Here is a 24,214-nt window from a genome sequence, read left to right as displayed (position 1 = left end):
ATTTGGAAATAGATTCAGTGAGTATGATATGAAAATTATCCTTTTGAAGACTAAATTGATGTCAGCAGGTAAGAAACCTAAGGGAATTGAATGCCAGGTTGGGAATACAAAGCTGGAATAAGAAGATTATTTTACATATTTAGGATGTGTATTCTCCAAGAATGGTTTTATAGTAAGTGAGACTGTAACAAGGTGCAGCAAAGGTAATGCAGTGGGTTCACAGATGTGATCAGCAGTATTCTGTAAGAAGGAAGTCAGCTCCCAGTTGAAACTATTTTTAACTGTTCTCTTTTCAGATCAACTTTGCTTTAGGGAGTGAAAGCTGGGTGGACTCACGATATCTTATTCATAAGTTGCAAGTAACAGACATGAAAGTAGTGAGAATGATCGCTGGTACAAAGAGGTGGGAACAATGATAGGAGGGGACTTGGAATGAGGACTTAGGAATGAACTCAGTTGATGAAGCTGTATGCATAAACCAGCTTTGGTAGTGCCATGTGAGATGAATGGATGAGGATAAGTCACCTGGGAGAATAATGGACTCAGTCATGGACGGTAAGAGAAGTAGAGGTAGACCAAGACAATGATGGTCAGTTTGTATTGATTTAAAGATAAGATATATAGAACTAAACAAGGCCACAGAATTAGTTAAAAATAGAGAATTGTTGTGGTGTTTAGTAAGTTTACAGAGGCTTGCAGACTGAATGCTGAAAGGCATAACAGTCTATAATGGTTATGTATGTATGTATGTATGTATGTATGTATGTATGGTGGAGAGAGAGCCCTTCTGCGAATACACACATATAAACATGGTGTTCGTTCATGTCCTTCTGTATTTCTTTGTTTGTCTTTGTCTCTTCTTTCTTTCTTTTTTACCTTCTTCTTTTTATAATTTGCTTTACTTTGCACTGACACAGATAGGTCTTATGGCGACACTGGAGAGGAAAGGGCTAGGAATCGGATAAAAGCGACTGTGGCCTTAATTAAAGTACAGCCCCAGCACTTGCCTAGTGTGAAACTGGAAAACCACGGAAAACCATCTTCAGGGCTGCCCATAGTGAGGTTTAACCCACTATTTTCTGAATGCAAGGAAGCTATAAGACCCAAACCACACAGCCACTCTTTTGGTACTCTCTCCCCTACCACCACACTGATCTATTGTTGCGTTCCTGTTTTTATTGATCATAATATTGTTGAGGAGTCTCTGTTCAAAAGGTGCTATTCCCACCATAAGAAAGATGTTGGAAAATGCAGGAAACAGATAATAAAATGCACATAGAACATATCTGTGATCAGGTCTGGTACAACTTTTTAGTGTGCTATTTACAAATTTAAATCAAGTGCAGTCAAATTGTGCGATGCTGGCACACGTGGCTGTCTCTTTCTAGCTTTCAATGGAGAGACCCTGGTCTGAACTGCTCATGGCTTTCAATAGTATTCAACTTCTGTAATGCATATGGACAAAATACTGAATATTTTTTGGAAGTGGAAATAGCTCCTTTTGAACAGACACTCCTCAGTTATGCAAGTATTTCAATTCCTTACCCATAAAGTGTCAGAAATTGGATTGAGGCTACAAGAATGGCTTTAGGCCTGTGAGGATTCATAAATATAACTTTGCTTTGATTCCATCCATCTTTTAGCATATCTGATAAGTTTACTTTTAGCTGTGTACCAACTGCAGAGCTTTCATGTTCCTTTAATTCATTTCCTCTCAGCACTTTAACCTGTAAAAGAGAAGAAGTATACAAACACACTTTATGGTCTACTTTCACATAACCTCTTTTCTCTTTGATTTAATTTAGGATTACGGTAACTATTAACTAAACAACTTGTACCGGTAACATATAGACAGTTAGGCTGACAAGCAACTGTAGATTAATAAGACCTACCAAGTGAAAGTCAGTTGCAATACTATGACAAAATTTATTGATTGAGTTCATTTATAGTAAATGTAATTATACAAGTATTTAAAAATAAAAGCAAAAGTAATTATACCTATACATAGGCTGACCAGATGGCCCAATTTTTCCAAAACAGTCCCATTATTCACACAATTTTTCAGAAAAAAAAAATTGGGACACTTAAATCATCCCGGGTTTTAATAGAGAAGCAAAATTTATACCTACAGTATTCCCTCAATTAATTTTATTGTTACCAACAGCACAATAACTGAAGAGCATTAGAAAAATATGTATTTTTATAGTAATTTAATGATGTGGAAATAAATAATAATACTTTATTAACAGAAATACCATTTTACATAACAGTAGAGAAGTATAGACAAAACACAGTAAAAAGAAAGTTCAATGGAGTATAAGTAGAAAAAATATGTACAGATATATACACAGGATATATTACAAGTAAGCACAGGAAAGTAATACAAAAGTAATACAAAACACAGTAAATTCCTGCCTGTAGGACCACAGCACTTCTTATTGTTATTTAGGATAATGGAAATGCACTGAGGTAGAAACGATTTCCAGAATTCCTGAAAACTGAACTTTTAACCCCTCTCTCACTTTAAAAGGCTCTAACAATAGACATAAATAGATGTGAAAATAGTTTTCATTTGAATGTGTATGTAACAACACTCATCAGCGAATAGAAAATTATGTCTGAAGATAAATTCTAAAATCTCAGTAATGCTGAAAACAGTATCTGTTTTCTAGTGAACTGTGAACTCCTTTTCTTTTATTAATTTAAATTACGTGCACTGTTTACAAATTTAAATGAAGTGTTCAGATTCAGATAATAATCTGACCTGCCAACCAAATTGTGTGATGCTGGCACTAGAACTATCTTCACGCGACTTTCTCTTTCTGGCCTTCAACGAAGAGATCCCGTAGTTTTATGTAGGCTGAGGTTAGGTCATGGAAGATGAATTAATTACTCTTACCTCCTAAAGAGGAAATACCCCCCCCCCCCACACACACACACACACATACTGTGTGTTCTTGAGGTGCCGAATTCACAGTGGCCCACATCCTAACCGAGTGTGTGGATCTATCTGACCTGATGGAACCTCGGCCTGCAGGAGACACTTGAACTCATACTAGCCTATCATAAGAATACTGCTGATCTCATTATTCACTTTATGTGTGAGTGGATTAATCAAGCACACATAAATTTTGAATGTTCTTGTACTCAGCGAAGTGTGACAGGCTTTGGCAGCCGGCACAATTCCTATCCTCGCCACTAGGTTGAGGCTTCATTCATTCCATTCCTGACCCGGTCAAACGACTGGAAACAGGCTGTGGATTTTTTCAATTTTAGCACTCAGGGAACTTAAATTCCCATTTGATGTGTTTGTGATCATTTTGGCATAGTAAAATTATGTTTTGTTTTATTTGTTACTTAATTTTAAAATTTTCTTGTTTAATAAATGATTGTATTTAATTTTAATTTTTGCCTCCACTTAATTTGTTCAGAAAGTATGGTTACCTAGTTGTACTTGTTCTTAAAACAAAAAACCACCACCACTAACACTCTTAAAACAAAAGGTCTTCCATCTGAGCCACTCGATCTTTGTTACTTTCATATCATATACAGTAGAGTCTCGCTCAACCGACCTTCGCTTATCCGACATTCCGTGTTATCCGACACTGGTAGACTTAATTTTAAACTTTTGGTGGAGACTAAAGGACCTGCCAATATCTGGCCCCGTTCTGCAAGAAAAGGCGGTGTATTTCCAGAAGGAGGTTTAATAAAGGGGACCCTAAATTTACTGCCAGTGCTGGGTGGCTTCATCGGTGGAAAAAACGATACGGAATTAGGCAACTTAATATCTGTGGAGAAAAATTGTCAGCTAAATCCGATGAGGTTTTGAAATTTAAAAAGGAATGTCAAGTAATAATACTTGCTGAAGGATTAACCGGTTAACAGATTTTTAATTGTGATGAGACTAAGCGAAATTTCAAGATGCTGCCATCAAAAACTCTCGCAGCCCAAGCCGAGACGTCTGCACCTGGCTACAAGCGTAGTAAGGAAAGATTTACTGTTCTTGCCTGTAGTAATGTTACTGAGTACTCAAAAGGAAAATTGGTTATGATTGGTAAAGCAAAGAAGCCTAGGGTATTTATAAAAATATTTCTGTTAATGCTCTTCTAGTCCATTACACGAATCTAAAAGCTGCCTGGATGTCTGCTGACATCTGTAAAGACTGTTTTGTTACACAGTTTGTTCCAGATGTAGAAAAATTTCTAGCTTCAAACACTCTCCCTAGAAAACCTCTTCTTCAACTAGACAACGCTCCATCACACCCATATGAACAGCAACTTAGAAGTGGTGACATCAAATTCACGTTCCTCCCTCCTAACGCGTGACGTCATTATGCCAGCCAGTGGACCGAGGTGTACCGGAAACACTGAAGAGGAAATATCGGTGGAAACTCCTTTCATCCTTGATTTTTGGCAAGTTTCTTTTCGTAAGATACTTGGAATGTTTTCGTTCAATACTGCATGTACTGTGCAATTGAACTGATAATTCAATAGAGTGCTGTAAAACATGTTATTGTTTTAGTAATACAGTACGGCCTTCCTGTTTGATTTAGTTAATTTTCAAAGTAATTCTGTATTATCCGACATTTTCGCTGATCCGACATACTCCAGGTCCCGTTTGGGTCGGATAATCGAGACTCTACTGTACATAATAAAGCACTCAATTTTCCCTTTCTTTCTTTCTTTTCTGGCCTCTTCCCAGTTATCTAGGATCGGCACTAATGTGGGTTGTTGGATGAGCTCCATGATGCCAAGGTCATATGGAGGGATGGATTGTGGTTGTTAATGGGATGTGTTGTATGTAGATGCGTATTAAGCTGGTCACAAATACCCAACCCTTGATCTAGAGGAATTAACCAAGGTTGGCAAAACTGCCTGGTCTGTCTGGGAAGCAAATCTGGGGTCCTCAGAACCCAAGGGCACTTTGCGAATCGTTCACCGAAGGAGCAGGACCATAATAAAGCAATAATATTCTCAATCATATTTAAACTTACAGGATAAGACTGGGAATCCTTCCCGGTGTTCCATCGATACATCTTCTGCAATACTTTGAGTGCTTCATCTTTGTGTCCATTTGACATGAGGAACTTTGGAGTCTCGTCAAAAGAATATATGATAGCAGCTGATATGAAGCTTGGTAGACCACATACAGCAACAAACATCCTCCAAGAATTGTAGATAAACATACCTTCAAACAACTCCCAATACAACGGCAAAGGAATTATAATCCATGCTATGACTGAAAAGTGAACAAGATAAAAAGAAAAAAAATTGTAATAAATGTATCCATACTCTGTTAGAAAACATCAAAACTGGAGACAATGGTATTATCTACACTCTTCCTCATACCTGGTATAAATATGCTTGCACTAGCAACAGCAAACCCAGTCCACATCATAACTCGAGATCGATGATGAAATCCATGGAATTCAGCCAGGAAAGTTTTCTGCATTGCCATGGGACCAGCGACACTGGAAAAATTACTGTACTGAACATAGGCTTATGTGGTGAGCATCATCGCTATTTCTTTTTTTCTTTTTACAATTGCCTTTATTTCACACCGACACCTTGGTCTTATGACAACAATGGAACAGTGGGAAGGAAGGAAGCGGCTGTGGCCTTAATTAAGGTATAGCCCCAGCAAGGAAAACCATCTCTAGGGCGGCCAACAGTGGGGTTTGAGCCCACTATCTCCCAAATGCAAGCTCACAGCTGCGCAGCTCTAACCGCACGGCCAACTCGCTCGCTAGGACCATCGCTATCTGCAGCTGGAATGTCCAATCATTGTGAAAATTTGTGAAGACCTATGACAAGTAAACATGATCAGGAATGTATCAGAGTAATTTCAAAGCATTTTTTAACATTTTTTATAAAGTTCAACAGACTCAAACTCATGACATGCAAATATACTGCACACCAGTAATAAAATACCACAGCCTGCAGCTTTGAATAAATTAGCAAGGACTACATCTGAGCCAGCTTGAACTACCAAATGACTACTTCAACCTCTTGAAGAGAAGGAAGTTCATCTAAATGGTTTTGTATAGGTTAATGAAGAACTGTTGAGAAGATTTTCCCATCATTGTGCAATTTGCTGTTTAAAAAAGTTCCTGAATAATTCTCTCCAATGGGAGCTAATGGAGGAGATATCTTTGAGAAATTAAGTGCCATCTTTAGGTACCAGAGGAATTAGGCCTTTGAGTTGATGGGCCATGGCAGCTTTGGCAGTGTTGAAGAAGGCTCTAGTGTTGTTACTTTTGGCTAGGTTCTGCATGTTAGGTGATTTTACAGTCCATCATTGTTTTTTCAGCAACAACATTCTTATCTGTACTTTATCTTATAATTCTTAAGGACCTTGTACATTTTTGCAGCTGATCTGAGATCATTTTGCCAGGCACTGTATGATTTTGTCAATGAGGCTTTGAATTTCTCTATCATTTTTGTTATACCCATCCTGATACCTCCTCTTAACCAATCCTACAGACTCCTCACAAGCTGAGAGTATTGCTGATTTAAATGCTGACCAATGATGGTAAAGGTCATCTGGGAATTCAGACTGTAGTTTACTTTTTCACTGAGAAGATCGGCGAGTTGATTTTGTTTCTTCACCTTTAAGGTGTTTGGTGTTCAGTTTATACCATACCTGTTTCTTTTCCTTCCATTGCAAATGCACATTAAGATTAGAGAACAATTTTTCAATTGCTGTCAAATATAGTGGAAGATATATTACTATAGACAAGAATGGTTCACAGACTTTAAACTCTAGAAGCATGTGTGCCAAAGCATACAGTACATGAAAAGAGATCAAAGTAATTTGCACAAGGCAGCTATTCTCAGAAAGTATATCATTGTATTATTATTTAGTAACTGAATAATTATATGAAGATGCTCATCAAGACATTCATTACCCACAACTTAACAAGAGCATGTAAGTTTGGTACTGAGACAATCATAGAGGATTCATAAAACAATTATCATGTAAAATAAAAATTGAATTTTATACACACCGGGCGAGTTGGCCGTGCGCGTAGAGGCGCGCGGCTGTGAGCTTGCATCCGGGAGATAGTAGGTTCGAATCCCACTATCGGCAGCCCTGAAAATGGTTTTCCGTGGTTTCCCATTTTCACACCAGGCAAATGCTGGGGCTGTACCTTAATTAAGGCCACGGCCGCTTCCTTCCAACTCCTAAGCCTTTCCTATCCCATCGTCGCCATAAGACCTATCTGTGTCGGTGCGACGTAAAGCCAATAGCAGAGAGAATTTTATACACTTATCTTCAGTCACAACTGATCTGCTGTCACTGAGGTGGCAGATTCCCTATCAGTTATTTACCAAGATTTTCCTTAACTGATTTGAAAGAAGTTGGAAACTTATCAAACTTCTCCCTTGGTAAATTATTCCAATCTCTCTAATTCCTCTTCTTATAAATGAATATTTGCCCCAGTTTCTCCTTTTTCTTTTTTTTGCTTTACGTCGCACCGACACAGATAGGTCTTATGGCGATGATGGGACAGGAAAGGGCTAGGAGTGGGAAGGAAGTGGCCGTGGCCTTAATTAAAGTACAGCCCCAGCATTTGCCTGGTGTGAAAATGGGAAACCATGGAAAACCATCTTCAGGGCTACCGATAGTGGGGTTCGAACCTACTATCTCCTGAATACTGGATACTGGCCGCACTTAAGTGACTGCAGCTATCGAGCTCGGTCCAGTTTCTCCTCTTAAATTCCAATTTTATCTTCATTTTATCATCTTTCCTACTTTTGAAAACTCCATTCAAGCTTAGTCATCTACTAAGTCATTCCATGTCATCTATCCACCGACAGCTCTGAACATACCACTTAGTCGAACTGCTAGTCTCATTTCTCCCAGGTCTTCCCAGCCCCAAATTTGCAACATTTTTATAATGCTATTCTTTTGTTGGAAATCACCAAGAACAAAATGAGCTGTTTTTCTTTGGATGTTTTTCCAGTTCTTGAATCAAGTAATCATTGTGAGGGTCCCATACACTGGAACCATATTCTAGTTGGGGTCTTACCAGAAACTTATATGCTCTCTCCTTTACATCCTTACTACAACCCCTAAATACCCTCATAACCATGTGCAGAGATCTGTACCCTTTATTTACAATCCCATTTATGTGATTACCCCAATGAATATAACTTAAAAGATTTTCAGTCTGTCAAACACACAAGTTCTTCTTCTTTCTTCTTTTTCTACCGCTTTTTCCACATCTGTGGGCTCGCGGGTGTGACCTGTGTCGCTCATGTGGATTTGTTCCTGTTTTACGGCCGGATACCCTTCCTGACGCCAACCCCATATGGAGGGATGTACTGTAATCACTATTGCATGTTTATCTGGTAGTTGGTAGTGTAGTGTCAGTGTGTTGCCTGAATATGAAGAGGAAAGTGTTGGGACAAACACCCAGTCCCTGGGCCAGGTGAATTAACCAGAGGTGATTAAAATCCCCAACCCAGTCGGGAATCGAACCTGGGTCCCTCTAAATTGAAGGCCTCAACGTTGACCATTCAACCAATGAGTCGGACTGTCAAACACACAAGTTAAATATAAATATTACAGTATAACATACCTGTATATATATATATATATATATGAGAAACAGAAAACAAGAAAACAGCTAACAGCTTACATAAATCCATTGAAAAACTTGATCATCAGTAGAAACCAGAATGCCTGAGAGAAGCTGGCTATGAGAGTGAGGACACCATCCAGAGAGTAAGCTATTACAAGCAGTGATCTTCGTCCATAGTAATCCGAAAGGAAGCCCCATACAAAGGCACTGCTTATTCCACCTGAAAGAATATATACTTCCATATTTTAACAATTTTAACAATTAAACATAGCATGCACTGAGAATAGATTAAACCTAAAGAAACTTCCAAACTCTCTTCAGAAAAACTTCAGTGTGTCCAAGAATAAGAAGGAAACATATAAAATGTCATAAAACAAATCTTGCTTTAAGTCAATTCCCTTTGTTTTCCCTATTGAGCCAAAATTTGGTTGTGGTTATTAACGTTTCAAGGGGAAGTAAAATTACATAACCAGCCCTTCTTAGTTCTAATCAGAAAAGAAATGAATGGTTGTGACTTTTTTTGAAAAATGAAGATATTAGTAAAAGAAAGGGAAAGACCATGAAGGGTTGAAAATGAGACTCCATAGGTTTTGTGAACCTGATACCATCAGCATTAGAAGAGAACTACAGTGGACCAAGAGAAGTCAGGTAGGAAAGATGAAAATGAGGAGCCTGGAAAAACTAAGTGGATACAATTCAGAGGGCTCGTGGTTCCCAATTCACGCTCAAGTTGAGAGCTACTGAGAAGTCACCATCCATAGGAGAGAGACTGAGCCAGAAGTATAAATTAAATGCTACCATACCCTCACATGGGACCAGTATTTATTTTTTAGAGCCTAAAATATAAAGCAAGATCTTTCAGAACGTATTATGTTAATAACTTAGTCCACCTTTGTGGTGTAGTGGTTAGTGTGAATAGCTGCCACCCCCACCCCCTCCCCCACAGAGGCCCGGGTTTGATTCCCGGCTCTCCCACAAAATTTGAAAAGTGGTATGAGAACTGGAACGGGGTCCTCTCAACCTCGGGAGGTCTAATGAGTAGAGGAGAGTTCAATTCCCACCTCAGCCATACTCAAGTGATTTCCTGTGGTTTTCCCACTTCTTTTGCAGGCAAATGTCATGATGGTGCCTAATTACATGAAGTGAAAAAAGCAAGATATTTCAGAAATTAATAAATACCCCGGACACCAACTCTATGGGACCGAGAACTGTTCAGCAACCTCAACCTAACCTACCCCACTCCCACTCCCACCAAACTGGCAATTAAGTAAATGAAGACCATGCTTCCTGAGCTATCAAATTTTGTTTTGACTCCTACAAATGATCCCTGTATGAACTTCTACAGGAGATAGGTCATTTTTGCATCTAAAAGAACAGAAAAACTGAAGACTACCCAAGGTCAACTATGACTTTTGAATGTCTAAAAAACCATCTTTCAATCCTGAACATTCATTGTGAGGAGTCCAACCCTTTGGACATGGATTCTATAGCTAATGACTTTCATTTGAGGGGCAGAGATAAGCAAGCCCACTTTTGCTGTAAAAATTTAAACTGAATTTTATTTACGAGTAAACAAGTCTATATAATCCCACAGTAGTGGAATGTGTAATATTGTATTTATAAATCAATTGAAATAAATGGAAAAGAATATTGTCTATTTATTTCTTTGTATGTTTCTTTCTAATAAGATTTTGGGAATGATGTGAAGACCCTCTGCTTGAGACTGAAAACCAGGCCTAAGATAATATATAGGATCCAGGCTTGCTTTCCAGTATGTTCTTCAAGTTGACACCCCTGCTTGTTACTATCTTAGGTTTAAAAGAGAGAATATACTAAATATACTAAAGTGAGTATATTATAAAGCATACATTTTAATACCTATGTTGGTACAGTATACTGACCTATAAAAGGTGCTGCGTTGAGAAGACCTTTATTAAATGGCGTTAGCTGCAGATCGCACTCAGCAGATGGAAGGAGGTAAGATACCAATTGAATATTGCTCTGATGGCTCAGAGCTGAAAACAGTGCCGACAGCAAGAGCAAGTAGTTGTACAAGCCATATCCTGAAGAAAGAGAGAGAGAAATTACAAAAAAATGATAAATCACACTGAATAAAACAAAAGAAATTGTACAGGGCTGTGCCAGGGTTATGACCACAAGTTTTTATGTAAAATGCTTACCTACCGCATGATAAATATTGTCAGAATAAAGTATCTATTTATTACAGAATTGAAATTTTACTGTTGTTATGTACTTAACTTTGAGGTACTTGGTAGAAAGCATCTAATACTCGATGTGGCTGATTTTATTTCAAAATTCACTGAGCGAGTTGGCCGTGCATTTAGGGGTGCGTAGCTATCAGCTTGCATTTGGGAGATAGTGGGTTCGAACCCCACTGTTGGCAGCCCTGAAGATAGTTTTCCGTGGTTTCCCGTTTTCACACCAGGCAAACTGTACCTTAATTAAGGCTATAGCCACTTCCTTCCCATTCCTAGCCCTTTCCTATCCCATCATTGCCATTAGACCTATCTGTGTCAGTGTGATGTAAAGCAACTTGTAAAAAATATATATTTCAAATTTTGATAAATTACTCTATTGTCTCAAATGCAGTTTTGATTTATTATCTGCAGATCACAACATTTTACAGAAGAAAGCTATATTTTTGTAATTCTTTTACCACAGCTTTCTCAATAATTCTCAATTTGACTTTTTTTTTTTTTTTTTTTTTTACACCTTATACTTGCAGAACTCACCAAGATAAATAAAATGATACCTCACACAAAGTGCTACCATGCTGAAGTCCAGAGCTACGTTAATTGTTAGCCATGCACCACAGCAATTTTAGTGCCTCAAGATGACAGTATTCTCGCAATCACCCGATGATGTCATTCCAAGGTCAGACTCTTTATGCTAGGTACTGTACCCTTGAAAATTGGTAATTAGGCTGTATGGGAAGAATATTTTATTATCGGGGTGGAACAATGCATTAATTTATCATTCAGGAAGGAGATTTCAACTCTGCACTGTCTCCGCTCGCCAGCGGCAGAACAGGTTTTTCCTGACGAGCCGGCAGCAGTCTTGGGTTTTTTGTGTCTTGCTCTAGACCCCAGTTGTGTGACATGTGACTACAGGTTTACCAGGCCAAAAGCGATCAATACTTTGAGAATTGATACGTCATGATATTTCATCAATTGGATTGGAAGGTTAGCTCGATCGCAAAATTTCAACCAATGGGATTCAACTAACAGACACACCTACGTCTTGAAGAAATAAATACCCGTGTATCTGGGGAAATTTGCTCTCTTTATTCCTTACTTTTCTTCGCTTCGCTGACTTTAGCTGTTTTATCTGGCTAATTGCTTCGTAAAATAAAATTGCCTGTATTGCTGGGAGACGACCTATATGACGTTGGAAATTATAGGCATCCATTTGACGAAAGATATATTTCTGCTTCTGAGGAAATTTTAAATTGTAATATTTGTTTGAAACGTCGCAGTTCAGATTTCATTAATAATCTGAGGAACATTAAAATACGTAGAACTGTGCCATCATAAAGAATCGAGTGTGTGTTTGGAATTATTACTAAAACAAATTTATTAGTTTCAGCTTTTTACCTGAAGACGGAAGATCGCAAGCAGTCCTGAATTATTTCGAAGGATGGAACCTCAACGTTACAAAGAAATCTATAACTGTTCCATGTCTTCATCTGCTGCGGCCATGAATAACTAAAATGTGAGGCATCATTCAGCCAAGGGGAGAGTATCACTCGAGATGAAACCTGATCCATTTTAACTGATCATCAGCCAAGTCCAGAAGCCATGTCCACTACAGATAAGACTTCAAACTATTTTTTCTGTTCATCTGTTGTAATGATATTGTAGACGTAGTCCTTGTTTAGATATTGGCGATAATTTCTACTAGTCTTTGTAGTTAGAAATTTCATTCTTCTTTCATTGGTGTTGGTAGAATTTGATGTGTGAGAGAGTGTATTTGGGACCTGTATTTTGTCTTACTTGAGTGCGTGCTTCGTGACATGTTCTCACTGTCCCAGAATTAACATAGGAGAGTGATAAAATTATTTGATCCACACGTTAATAATTATTAGTTTCAAATAATTTTGGAATTATTTGGGACAGAATATCGACGTATTCTGTAAACTTAGGATTTTCCCTTGATGATATTCGTGGTTTATCATAGATTCGAGATAGGATAGAATCATCTATGATTTCATTAAGCTATAGCCTACGATGATGCGACCGCGCGCGCGTAATAATAATAATAATAATAATAATAATAATAATAATAATAATAATAATAATAATAATAATAATAATAATAATAATAATAATAATAATAATAATAATAATAATAATAGTGACGTTGTTACGGTCTAAAAGAATATGTAAGGGTCATGAGTATCAATATTACTGTGCTTAAGAGTGATTAATATGTGCTCTATTGAAATAGGGCCTGGAATATGGTCGTGACTTGAAGGTTCACATTTTTACATTTGCTGATATTTTGGATTTTGAGACTTGTAAATGGATTTTATGATAGGATTTTATTTGTGTGTGCGTTACATGAGTCGATTAAGGAAGAGAGTATGTCTTTGAACATAACTTCTTCTTGGGAAGCACATATTGGTCGATGTTTTGAGAGAATAGGAGAATAATAATATTGAAGTCGTGACTCATAGACCGCATACGCGAATGCTTATTTATCTGAGACTGTAGGCAAATTTAAGGAATTCTTAGTGATGATTTCTATTGTAAAATTCCCCTGGAACATCGTTGTGAATTCTATTTCATTGAAAAGTGATAATCCTGATACCATCACAAGTCAAATGATCGTAATGGTAGTCCTTATACAACACCGTCATTGGGAAATTTTCTCAAATTTCAAATAATTACAAAAATAAAAATCAAGGGCTAGGTTTCGTTAAATTTATTTGATAATATTGCCGTGGACCTAAGCTTGAGTGTGACATGGATGAATGGATGATATTTTGTAAATATGATTTTTCATGGTGATATTTCGTCATGATATGAGTACGCAATACGCGTAATTTCTTCGATTTTTTTTTAATGTTTTGCGGTGAGACTATTTGGTTCAGTTATAAATCTTTAAGCGATTTTATGGTGAAATAAGATAGATTAGGATCTTGTGCTTCGAGGAAAATGTTTAAGCAAGGATCATGTCAATGAACTAAGCTCACAAAGTGTAAAAAGAGTAACCTAATACATCGTAAAATTTAAGCATTTTATTATGAGTTGTGCACAACATTGAGTCGGTTTATACAAGGTTAAAAATATAATATGTTGGATGAAGGATTTCAAACTAAATTAATTAAGTAATTTAAAGTATAAATAACTTATCAGAGTAATATTTAATCAAAAGAAATAATTGTTTGATTTTTGCTGTGAGGTGAAAAATTCGTCGATTTATGAGTAAATAGCAAAAATATTGTCAATTCAATTAATGATTAAAAAAATCAGGTTTTGATATATTAAGATAGGATTTTCTCAAATAAGGAGATAATTAATTTTCTAATGTGATTTAGTAAAATTCAGTTTCATATCTTTGCAGACTGTAATTTGGTGAAGAATTTCGGATGGATTCCAGCAGGGAAGAATTAATTATTTTATTCCAAGATTTTAAAATAATAGATGGTTTTTGGAAAGTGCTATTAATTTTTTAATAAATGTTAAAACCCATTTTTAGTGTTTTTCATTGTCGTTAGTCCTTAGATTATCCCTGTCTTCAAAACTTTTGCGTTGCCGTTTAGCGAATGTTCCGCACCTTGGGACTCTCGCTCAACGACTGAGCTACTCGGTAAAACGGGGGCAGTACACTGATGCTTCACTTTTAAAATAACGTATTGAATATTGTTTTTGTACATGTCGTCCAGAGATTATTTGAATTTTAAATCGTTTATGTTCTTCTAATGTACACTGGCCCAAGTATGGTTCCTATGCAAACAGAAAATGTGTTCTTTAGCTTAACACACCTTTTCACTTAAGGGAGAAGGTATAACTCGCTGGCTTAAAGTTTGTAATATTCAAATGTTTATAGCTCACCAACTACAAATGCTACTTGAACAAATTTTCACATACTTACCACACATATACAGTATATACAGGGTTGTTCAAAAAGAAGGAACAGATTTCAAACATTTATTTCTTCCAAATTACAAAAGGTAGAACCACAATTCCAATGCTCCTGGACAAACAAATGTTTAAAATTTGAACAATCCATGAAGAAGCACCGCTGTTGCAAATTCCATTCTCGGCAGCATTGGCACTAGTGCTGGTTGTGCTCGGCTGCATTGCAGGCAGCGCGCTGGTGCTTGTCGGTTAGAGTATAAGCAAATGGCAACACAACAGGAAAAAGATTTTTTATGCAGCAATTAGCAAAACTAGAGTCCATTATTGGAGTTCAATGTGCTTTTCGCCATCAGTTTAATAAACAGCTGCCTCGGCAAAAGTAGATTTACCAGTGGCATCGAAAGTTCATAGAAGACGGTTGCATCTGCAAAAGGAAAAGCATGGGATGTCCATGCACATCGAATGAAAATGTTGAGCGTATTCGTGCAGTTTACAAAAGGAGCCCAAAGGAATCCACAGCACAAGGAAACAAGGAACTTAACATTCCTCAACCAATGGTATGGCGAGTTCTGAAACACCGTCTGCACCTGAAGATGTACAAACCGCAGTTATTGCAGAAATTGCATCCAGACGATTACAACAAAAGGTACGATTTTTGCATTAGCATGCTAGATGATATGGAAGAAGACAATTTCTCTGAACGATTAATTTTTCAGATGAATGCATTCATCTTTCCGGTAAAGTTAATTGGCATAACATTAGAATTTGGGCAAGTGAAAATCCTACGTCAGTTATTGAACATGAAACAGATTCACCGAAGGTGAATGTCTTCCGTGCCATATCCGTACAGGAAATTTTTGAACCTTTCTTCTTCATGGAAAAGACTTTTGCAGGACTAATCTATCTAAGACATGCTTCAAAACTGGTTATTTTCTCAAATGGAAGATGATTCCAACAACTTCATCTTCATGCAAGATGGTGCCCCACTTCATGACTTTCAGCATGTTTGATGTTACCTAAATGACATCATTCAAGGACGTTGGATTGGAAGAGGAGGAGCAGAAGATAACCTTCATCGCCTGTGGCCTCCCAGGTCTCCAGACCTCACTCCTTGTGATTTTTATCTCTGGGGCTACATAAAAGACCATGTGTTTATCCCCTTTATGCCTGACACTCTTGAAAGATTGCGACAGCAAATTGTTGAAGCTGTGAATACTATAACTAGCGACCACCTGATTCATGTGTGGCAAGAAATGAACCACCGCTTTGACATTTGTCGTGCAACACATGGTGCTCATATTGAAACCTTACAAAAGTGAAAATTGAACTCTTTTTCTTTCCAGGAACGTTGGAATCGTGTTTCTATATTTTGCAGTTTGGAAGAAATAAATATTTACTACAGAAATTCCGCAAACACTTCCCCCACTTGAGGGTTATTTATCTAAAAGGCAAAGTATAACACAACAATGATAATATTCAAGAAGGTCCAAGAGATTAGAAAAATCAACAACAACAACAACAACAACAACAAAGTGTCTCAGTGAAGGTGGTTCTGTAAAATGCTGATCGATGATTTTAAAGCCATCAGTGTCACTTCATTCACCAGTGTGTTCGAAAATCAAAAAACATGACATAATGTAAGAAATTTCCTTGGTATTATTCACCTAGCTCCAACTAGCAGGCCAATAACTTTAATCTTCTGCCATAATCTTTCTTGTAAATTGGTATATTGGGTTTGTAAATGTGGTTATTTTCCTGATCAACGTTGTCCAGCTGGTTAGCAGAGGGTTCGAAGTGGATTATTGGGTCTATTATGTAGCCTGTGGTGTCGTAGGCGATGGTGTCAATCCGACAAGCACTCCCTTTATCCGCATGGACTTCTTCATTCACAATGAAGCCTGTTTCTCTCAAGGCCTGAGCTATCGAAGATCTTATCTTCTTCTGTCTTGCAATATGGTCAGACAGTGCTAGCAGTGACCAAGAATGTGCGCAAATGTTTAAATCTTGTTGTGGCAATGCCTACAATGTTTGCTGTCCCCAGTCCTGCCAGCCATAGCATGAACTGCTGTTACATTTCCGGTTGTTTTGAGAGCATCTCTCCACACTGAAATTTTAACAAGCCTAGTAATTGTCTTATCCAACCCCCAGGATGTCTGGTTGTCTGCCAGCTGTTCTTGTTATAACATGCAAGTTGCTTTACGTTGCTCCAACACAAATAAGTCTTATGGCGATAATGGGACAGGAAAGGTATAAGAGTGGGAAGGAAGCAGCTGTGGCCTTCATTAGGGCACAGCCTCAGCATTTACCTGGTATGAAAAATGGGGAAACCATGGAAAACCATCTTCAGGGCTGCCGACAGTGAGGTTTGAACCCACTATCTCCCAAATAATTAACTGAAGTAAGAAAGAGGATTAAATTGTCTTTCACCAGATTGAAGGGAGAGCTATATTCAATAAAGAAAAATTTAAATTTATAAATCCAAGTTTTTGATAAATAAAAGTGTGTACCCTAAATGTCCTAAGATTTCTTGTGTGAGATGCTAAGACATCTATAACAGATACTTCTTTACTATTGGAAGAACCTAAAAATCTAATAACATCTGATTTATGATACATGAGATATTTTACAATTTTAATAAACAGGTGTTGTGGCAATCAGTTTATTAGAAAGTGCTGGTATTTTAACAAGTGTCAAGGTTTCACTTATTATGCAGGTAATGTGATGATGTTTGATGATGTTTGTTGTTTAAAGGGGCCTAACATCTAAGGTCATCGGCCCATCCAGGTAATGTAAAGACAGTCTTGCGACAGGTGAAGGTACAAGCATTCACTGAGCAGTTCAGAATTCTGGAGAAACAATTGTGAGGTAGAACAGGTGAACTTCTCTGAGTAGTGAGAGCCATAATCTGTTTCAGCACAAACCTTCTTAAACCTGTCATGATAATACTAATGTTATTTGCTTTACGTCTCACTAACTACTCTTATGGTCTTCGGAGATGCCGAGGGGCCGGAATTTAGTCCCGCAGGAGTTCTTTTACGTGCCAGTAAATCTACCGACACGAGGCTGTCGTATTTGAGCACCTTCAAATACCACCGGACTGAGCAAGGATCGAACCTGCCAAGTTGGGGTTAGAAGGCCAGCACCTTAACCGTCTGAGCCACTCAGCCCGGCAAAACCTGTCATGAAAGACTCGTTATAACAGCTTAGGCTTTCACAGCCAGCACCTTGATTAATATAGAAGAAATTATTTTCCAGGCTTGTAGACCATGGTCAGATTGAGTTAATAGCTCCCAACGTTTCACCAGAACTGTGCCTTAGTTGATATTCAAGGGGTCTACTCTTTCTGAAGGTCAGAAGTAGATTCTACTTTCAGGTTCACACGGAAGTACAATCTGTATGCAAGAAACAGTCCAAATATAACCTTAGTTCCACTATCACTTCTGATTATGACGGAAAATCCTTCCTAAAATTATGATAACTGTCATCCTTCGTCTCCAGTCTTGCAAATTTCTTGTCAATAATGTATCAATCAATCAGTCAATCACTACTGATCTGAATTTAGAGCAGTCGACCTGGTGGCAGATTCCCTATCTGTTGTTTTCCTAGCATTTTCTTAAATGATTGCAAGAAATTGAAAATTTATTGAACATCTCCCTTGGTAAGTTATTCCAATCCCTAATAAATGAATATTTGCCCCAATTTGTCCTCTTGAATTCCACCTTTAACTTCATATTGTGATCTTTCTTACTTTTATCCTACCAATATCCTCCCACGTCATCTCTCCACTGACAGCTTGGAACATACCACTTAGTTTAGAAGCTCCCCTCCTTTCTCCCAAGTCTTTGGAACATTTTTGTAACGCTACTCTTTTGTCGGAAATCGCCCAGAACAATTCGAGCTGCTTTTCTTTGGAATTTTTCCAGTTCCTGAATCAAGTAATCCTGGTGAGGGTCCCATGTACTGGAACCATACTCTAGTTGGGGTCTCACCAGAGACAAATATGCTCTCTCCTTTACATCCTTACTACAATCTTACTATATCCTTACTATGAAAGATATTGATTTGATACTTATGTAGGACTTACATTGCTAGAATGTAGCTAATTCTTATTTTAGTCATGCCAGAGGACACAAAAGATAAACAACACACTAATGCAGAATGATAGTTCAACAATATTCAAGAAAACTAATCACTTTGTCCATAATGCACTCAAACTGGAATCAAATATATAATTACCAGGAAAATGTTTAAGAGCAAATAATTCACATTCTATCCAGAGAGAGCAGCAACTAAGAATAACAATGTTGACATCAGAGCAGCAGCAATGTATGGTAAGCTACAAAACAGGGACATTGTCCACATATGAGACACAGTCCACACCAGCAACCCCATCAGGGTGTAGTTAAGCAGCATAATAAGATTTCATTACAATTCCATAAATGTTAATATCCCAAAAGATACTGCAATGCCATGATTTTTTCCCTAGAAGAAATTATTTAGCATGCTAGTATATCTACTTGTCTCCCTAACCTCTAAGCATCCTTCAACACTGACTCATTGTGCCAGAATTCAATTTTACAATCTTAGACTGGTTATGTTACCAGCTGGACTGCACAGTCTTCTACTGAGTTATGGTTTAGGCAACTTCAAAAACTACAAACCTGTCTCTGCAATAGCTGTTTCAAAGTCAACAGCCTCTTGATCATCACCACCTGCAAGTGGAGAACAGAATGAAACATAATATAGTTTATCTTTAAAAAAATTTCTGCTTATAGTCAAGGTGGTAGGATGTGGGTTTGAGACAGCATCAAGACATGAGAAATTTATAAATACAAAAACCACACCTAGTGAGGCACATATCATGAAGACTAATATAACAAGGTGATCACTACGATGTAGAATCATATGCACTAATATTCCAGTAAAACAGTATGAAATGATACAGCTTCTAACTCAAATTACTTGTGTTCTTGGAAAAGAATATCTTTCAAATATCTACCTAGCTTATGCAACAGAAATATGGATCTAATGCTGTAGTTTCTTCTTACATGAACATTGTGTTTGGGTATTCATTTTTAATTTACCTATTTTAATATTAGACTCAAAACCCAAAATCTGGTTTTTAAAAGTGATATCTCCCAATTGTTAAAGTATGTGATTAGAAATTTTATTTTATAGAAAAGGAGGGTTAAATAATAAAAAAATTAACCTTATACATAACATTAAACCCAAATGAGACACATTAATTAGCATGAGCCAGAAAACAACAACAACAACAATACAATGAAATAATACAAAATTCGAACACTGAAAAAATAAAAGAACTACATGTTTAAGCCAACAGTTCTCTAATGTTGTCCTCCAAAATTGCCTGGCTGTACCATGATTAAAATCTACATTGGATCTTTTTCAGATAGATTATAAATGTATTTATTCAAAATTAATTTCAGCAGACTGGAGAACCTAACAGTTATAAATTAACTGAGTCAAAACTGAAAAGAGATGGCTTCAGATATCACACATATCTTATCTTTAAATCATTGAAGACTGAGTCTAAACATCATTGCATTTTTCTCCGCCTGCTTCTCTTATCCTCCACGGCTAGTCCATTACTCTCCTAGGTAATCTATCCTCCTCCATTCACCTCACATGACCCCATCACCAAAGCCAGTTAATACATACAGCTTCACCCATCAAATTCATTCCCAAATAGCCTTTGTTTCCTCATTCTGAGTACCCTCCTGTCATTGATCCCATCTATTTGAACCAGCGAGCGTTCTTACTACTTTCATGTCTGTTACTTCTAACTTATGAATAAGATATCCACCATTCACCCAATCGTTTATAGAGCTGCAATTTTAATGGTAGCAACGTAGTTCATTGAATCATTATTCAAAAATACATATATCATCATAATAGACCGTTTCAGCATTCAGTCTGAAATCCTCTGTGATTTTACTAAACACTGCCACAATCCTCTGTTTGTAAATAGTTCTGTGGTCTCCTTTAGTTCTATACCTCTAATCTTCAAATCATTAGAAACTGAGTCTAACCATTGTCATCTTGGTCTCCCTCTACTTCATTTACCCTCCACAATAGAGTCCATTATTCTCCTAGGTAACCTATCCTCCTCCATTCACCTCACATGACCCCACCACCGAAGCCGGTTTATGCATACAGCTTCATCCATCAAGTTCATACCTAACTTAGACGGTATCTCCTCGTTCCGAGTACCCTCCTGCCATTATTGCCACTTGTTTGTACCAGCAATCATTCTCGCTGTTTTCATGTCGGTTACTTCTAGCTTAAGAATAAGATATCCTGAGTTCACCCGGCTTTCACTCCCATAAAGCAAGTTGGTCTGAAAACAGACTGGTGTAAAGATAGTTTAGTCTAGGAACTGACTTCTTTCTTACATAATACTGTTGTTCACAACTGCAAGCTCACTGCATTAGCTTTACATTATTACAAAGACAATATTTATTCATGTCAAAACAATAAAAAAGAAAGCCATAATGCAGCAACCCACTAAGGGCCCAACCAGAAGTTCTACAGATACTAGAGTGCCACATGGTCAGCGTGACAATATCCTCAGCTGTATTGCTTGGCTTCCTCAACTAGATTCACTGCCTCTCATATCAGGCAGCTCCTCATCTAGTTACACGAGGCTCAGTGAACCTCGTTTTAACCCTCAATCTAGAATGAAATCCTGGACTGACCTGGAGCCTCCAGGTAAGAGCCAGGTATGCTATCTGTACATAATGGGGCTGGAAATGTGCTAATCTCCTAGGCCAATATCCATTCTTTTGGATGGAACATCATTAAAACCAATCATCAATTCTTGATTTTTGATTAGTACAGTTCTCACAAAAGAGCATGTGTGAGACAAAAGGAAGTCTGACATTTTTCTAATTTCAAGCAGGTGTAAATATTTTTGAAAGATAAAATCCTTTGGTCCATTTCCTACTGCATCATGACCTCCCATACACTCAGAATGGAAGACTTGCAATCTTAGAGTATATATATATTAATAAGAGAGGGTTCTGGGTTTGACCCCAGCCAGATCGAAGATTTTAACTTCTTCTTCAAATTAGCATTTTCCTGCAGGTGCAGGGTCCGATCTTCAGATCGACGAACACTTTTTTAAACAATCAAATGCAATTTTCAGTGTATGTGTATGGCTAATTCCTCTGGCTCAGGAACAGGGTGTTTGTGTTTGTCTTAGCACACTTCTCCTCATCTATGCAAAACACATTACACTGCTAATGATTACAGAAACACACAATAGTAAATACGTCCCTCCTGGTAGGGTTGGTGTCAGGAAGAGCATCAGGCCCTAAAACTAGACCAAAACCACATCAAGTGCTGACCCCAATAAAGTGGAAAAAAAGGCCAGGGAAAAGAAGATTTTATGGTAATATCATCTTTCTACATTACAAAACACAGTATAAAGAGAAAATGAAGAACCAGTGAAATGTCCTTTCACTATTGTTATTTTGTTTTGGTGTTTTCCAAATTTGTATTCTCCTCATCACCAGATGGTTCACTCTACGCTATGTACTATGTGTTATACTTTCATAATCTCTGTACATCTGTTACTGTCCTCAACTCATTGTACTAGTTCCTTCTTCTCTCTCCCCATCTGACACACTCATTTTCTCATTTTTCTGCTAAACACTTTTCTTTCCTTTTTCAACTCTGTTCTATTCTTCTATCCTGTCAGTCTACGTTCCACTTTATTTTATTTCATATTTTTTATTTGTTTTTTTTTTCTATCACATTCATCCCTGGTTTGTCTGATGGCCTTGCTGTTTACTCCAAAACGCACATACGATTGAAAAAGGAATATCTCAATTGGAGTTAAGATAATGTCATCACCTCGCACTCAGAAGGCTAGTCCTCAGTGAGCCACCTGGTGACGAACGAGAGTACCACTTGCAATAGACCAATGGTTGAGCATACTTAAATTCAAACTTTCATTATTAAGGAAGTCATCCACGTGAACAGACGAGATTTTCTTCTGAAGACGCGGAGCAAAGTTCTCTGTGAAATGTAAAGAAGTTCGGCTTGTTTTCTTGACGTAGAAAAAACCCAAAAGCTCGTTATCAAGACTACAACCAATGGAAGGTCTCAAAAACTTACAAAAATTATGTAGATTATAGTACAAGCAAGCACAGAAAAAAATATCACTTATACAGATATGTAAGTGATTTCTGAAATTAAACAATGAACAGTTAAATACATCAATATCCACTTTGTTTAAGGATCTCATCATTCTCTCATTTGGGCTATAGCACCTGTCAAGAATTGTATTTAAAACCTACAACCTTTTTTCCGGTCAATGACCGGGTCAGGGATGGGATGAATGAAGCTCCCAACTTGCAGCGAGGATAGGAATTGTGCTGGCTGCCGAAGCCTGTCACACTCCTCTGGGGCAATGATTATTTGACTGACAGATGAAATTATAGTGGAGAGTGTTGCTGGAATGAAAAATGACAGGAAAAACTGGAGTACCCGGAGAAAAACCAGTCCTGCCTCCGCTTTGTCCAGCACAAATCTCACATGGAGTGACCAGGATTTGAACCACGGTATCCGGCGGTGAGAGGCCGGTGTGCTGCCGCCTGAACCACACAGGCTCTTAGCACCAGTCAAGAATATGGAAGTTAATTTTTTTCTAGGAGTTGCGAGCAAGTCACCAAACAATGGAAACATTTTTAAATGAGAAATATATCGAGATATTCAAGACATTGTGATAGACTATGTTCCGTAGATTTAATTAATGTTCCAATCCTATAATCAATATTATCATTGAGGAGCCCTGTTCTAAATAAACCAAAAACTAAACCTCATGGCACTACAGCCCTTGAAGGGCCTTGGCCTACCAAGTGACCGCTGCTCAGCCCGAAAGGCCTGCAGATTACGAGGTGTCATGTTGTCAGCACAACGAATCCTCTCGGTTGTTATTCTTGGCTTTCAAGACCAGGGGCACTATCTCACCATCAGATAGCTCCTCAATTCTAATCATGTAGGCTGAGTTGACCTCGAAAGAGCCCTCAGGTCCAGGTAAAAATCCCTGACCTGGCCGGGAGTCAAACCCGGCGCCTCTGGTTAAGAGACAGGCACGTTACCCCTACACCACGGGGCCAGCCCTGTTCTAAATAATTACTGTATAAATGAATAAATTTATGTTTTACTGAATCTATTCAATGGATAGAGCTTCAATAACAAGGGCTCCACACAGGTGTACAGCATTTTAGTATAGGACCTACCAAGGACACACACAACAGATGATAAGTAACTAAGTTATAAAATTCTCAGGAATATCTAGTAATATTATTGCCCCTACTATTGTATCTTAGTAACATGTTCTTCCAATATACAATTATTTTCTATTGATTACAAATTATATATCATGCAAATTATCAATTACTCACATTTGACAACTGTTTGACTTTTCTTTCGTGTTATTCTCATATTGGAATTATTCACCATTATCAGTATGTGTGATACACTGGTACATAGG

General features: G+C 37.7%; 1 protein-coding gene across 2 annotated transcripts in view; it reads right to left on the bottom strand.

Annotated features, from left to right (window-relative positions):
- The window catches only part of LOC136872449 (synaptic vesicle glycoprotein 2B), a 57,855-nt gene extending 33,641 nt beyond the window's left edge, over positions 1-24,214 (bottom strand). For both annotated transcript variants that reach the window (XR_010859902.2, XM_067146268.2), the window contains exons 1-7: positions 24,126-24,214; positions 19,353-19,403; positions 10,489-10,650; positions 8,645-8,807; positions 5,349-5,470; positions 4,994-5,238; positions 1,546-1,727 (exon numbers count right to left, since the gene is read on the bottom strand). Coding sequence is in view for 1 of the 2 variants with exons in the window: in XM_067146268.2 (XP_067002369.1) it covers positions 1,546-1,727; positions 4,994-5,238; positions 5,349-5,470; positions 8,645-8,807; positions 10,489-10,650; positions 19,353-19,403; positions 24,126-24,183 (983 nt within the window). In the remaining variant the exon portion in view is untranslated. The remainder of the gene's footprint in view (positions 1-1,545; positions 1,728-4,993; positions 5,239-5,348; positions 5,471-8,644; positions 8,808-10,488; positions 10,651-19,352; positions 19,404-24,125) is intronic.

Source organism: Anabrus simplex, chromosome 4 (genome assembly GCF_040414725.1).
Source record: "Anabrus simplex isolate iqAnaSimp1 chromosome 4, ASM4041472v1, whole genome shotgun sequence".
Lineage (NCBI taxonomy): Eukaryota > Metazoa > Arthropoda > Insecta > Orthoptera > Tettigoniidae > Anabrus > Anabrus simplex.
This window is presented reverse-complemented; position numbering and strand designations above follow the sequence as displayed.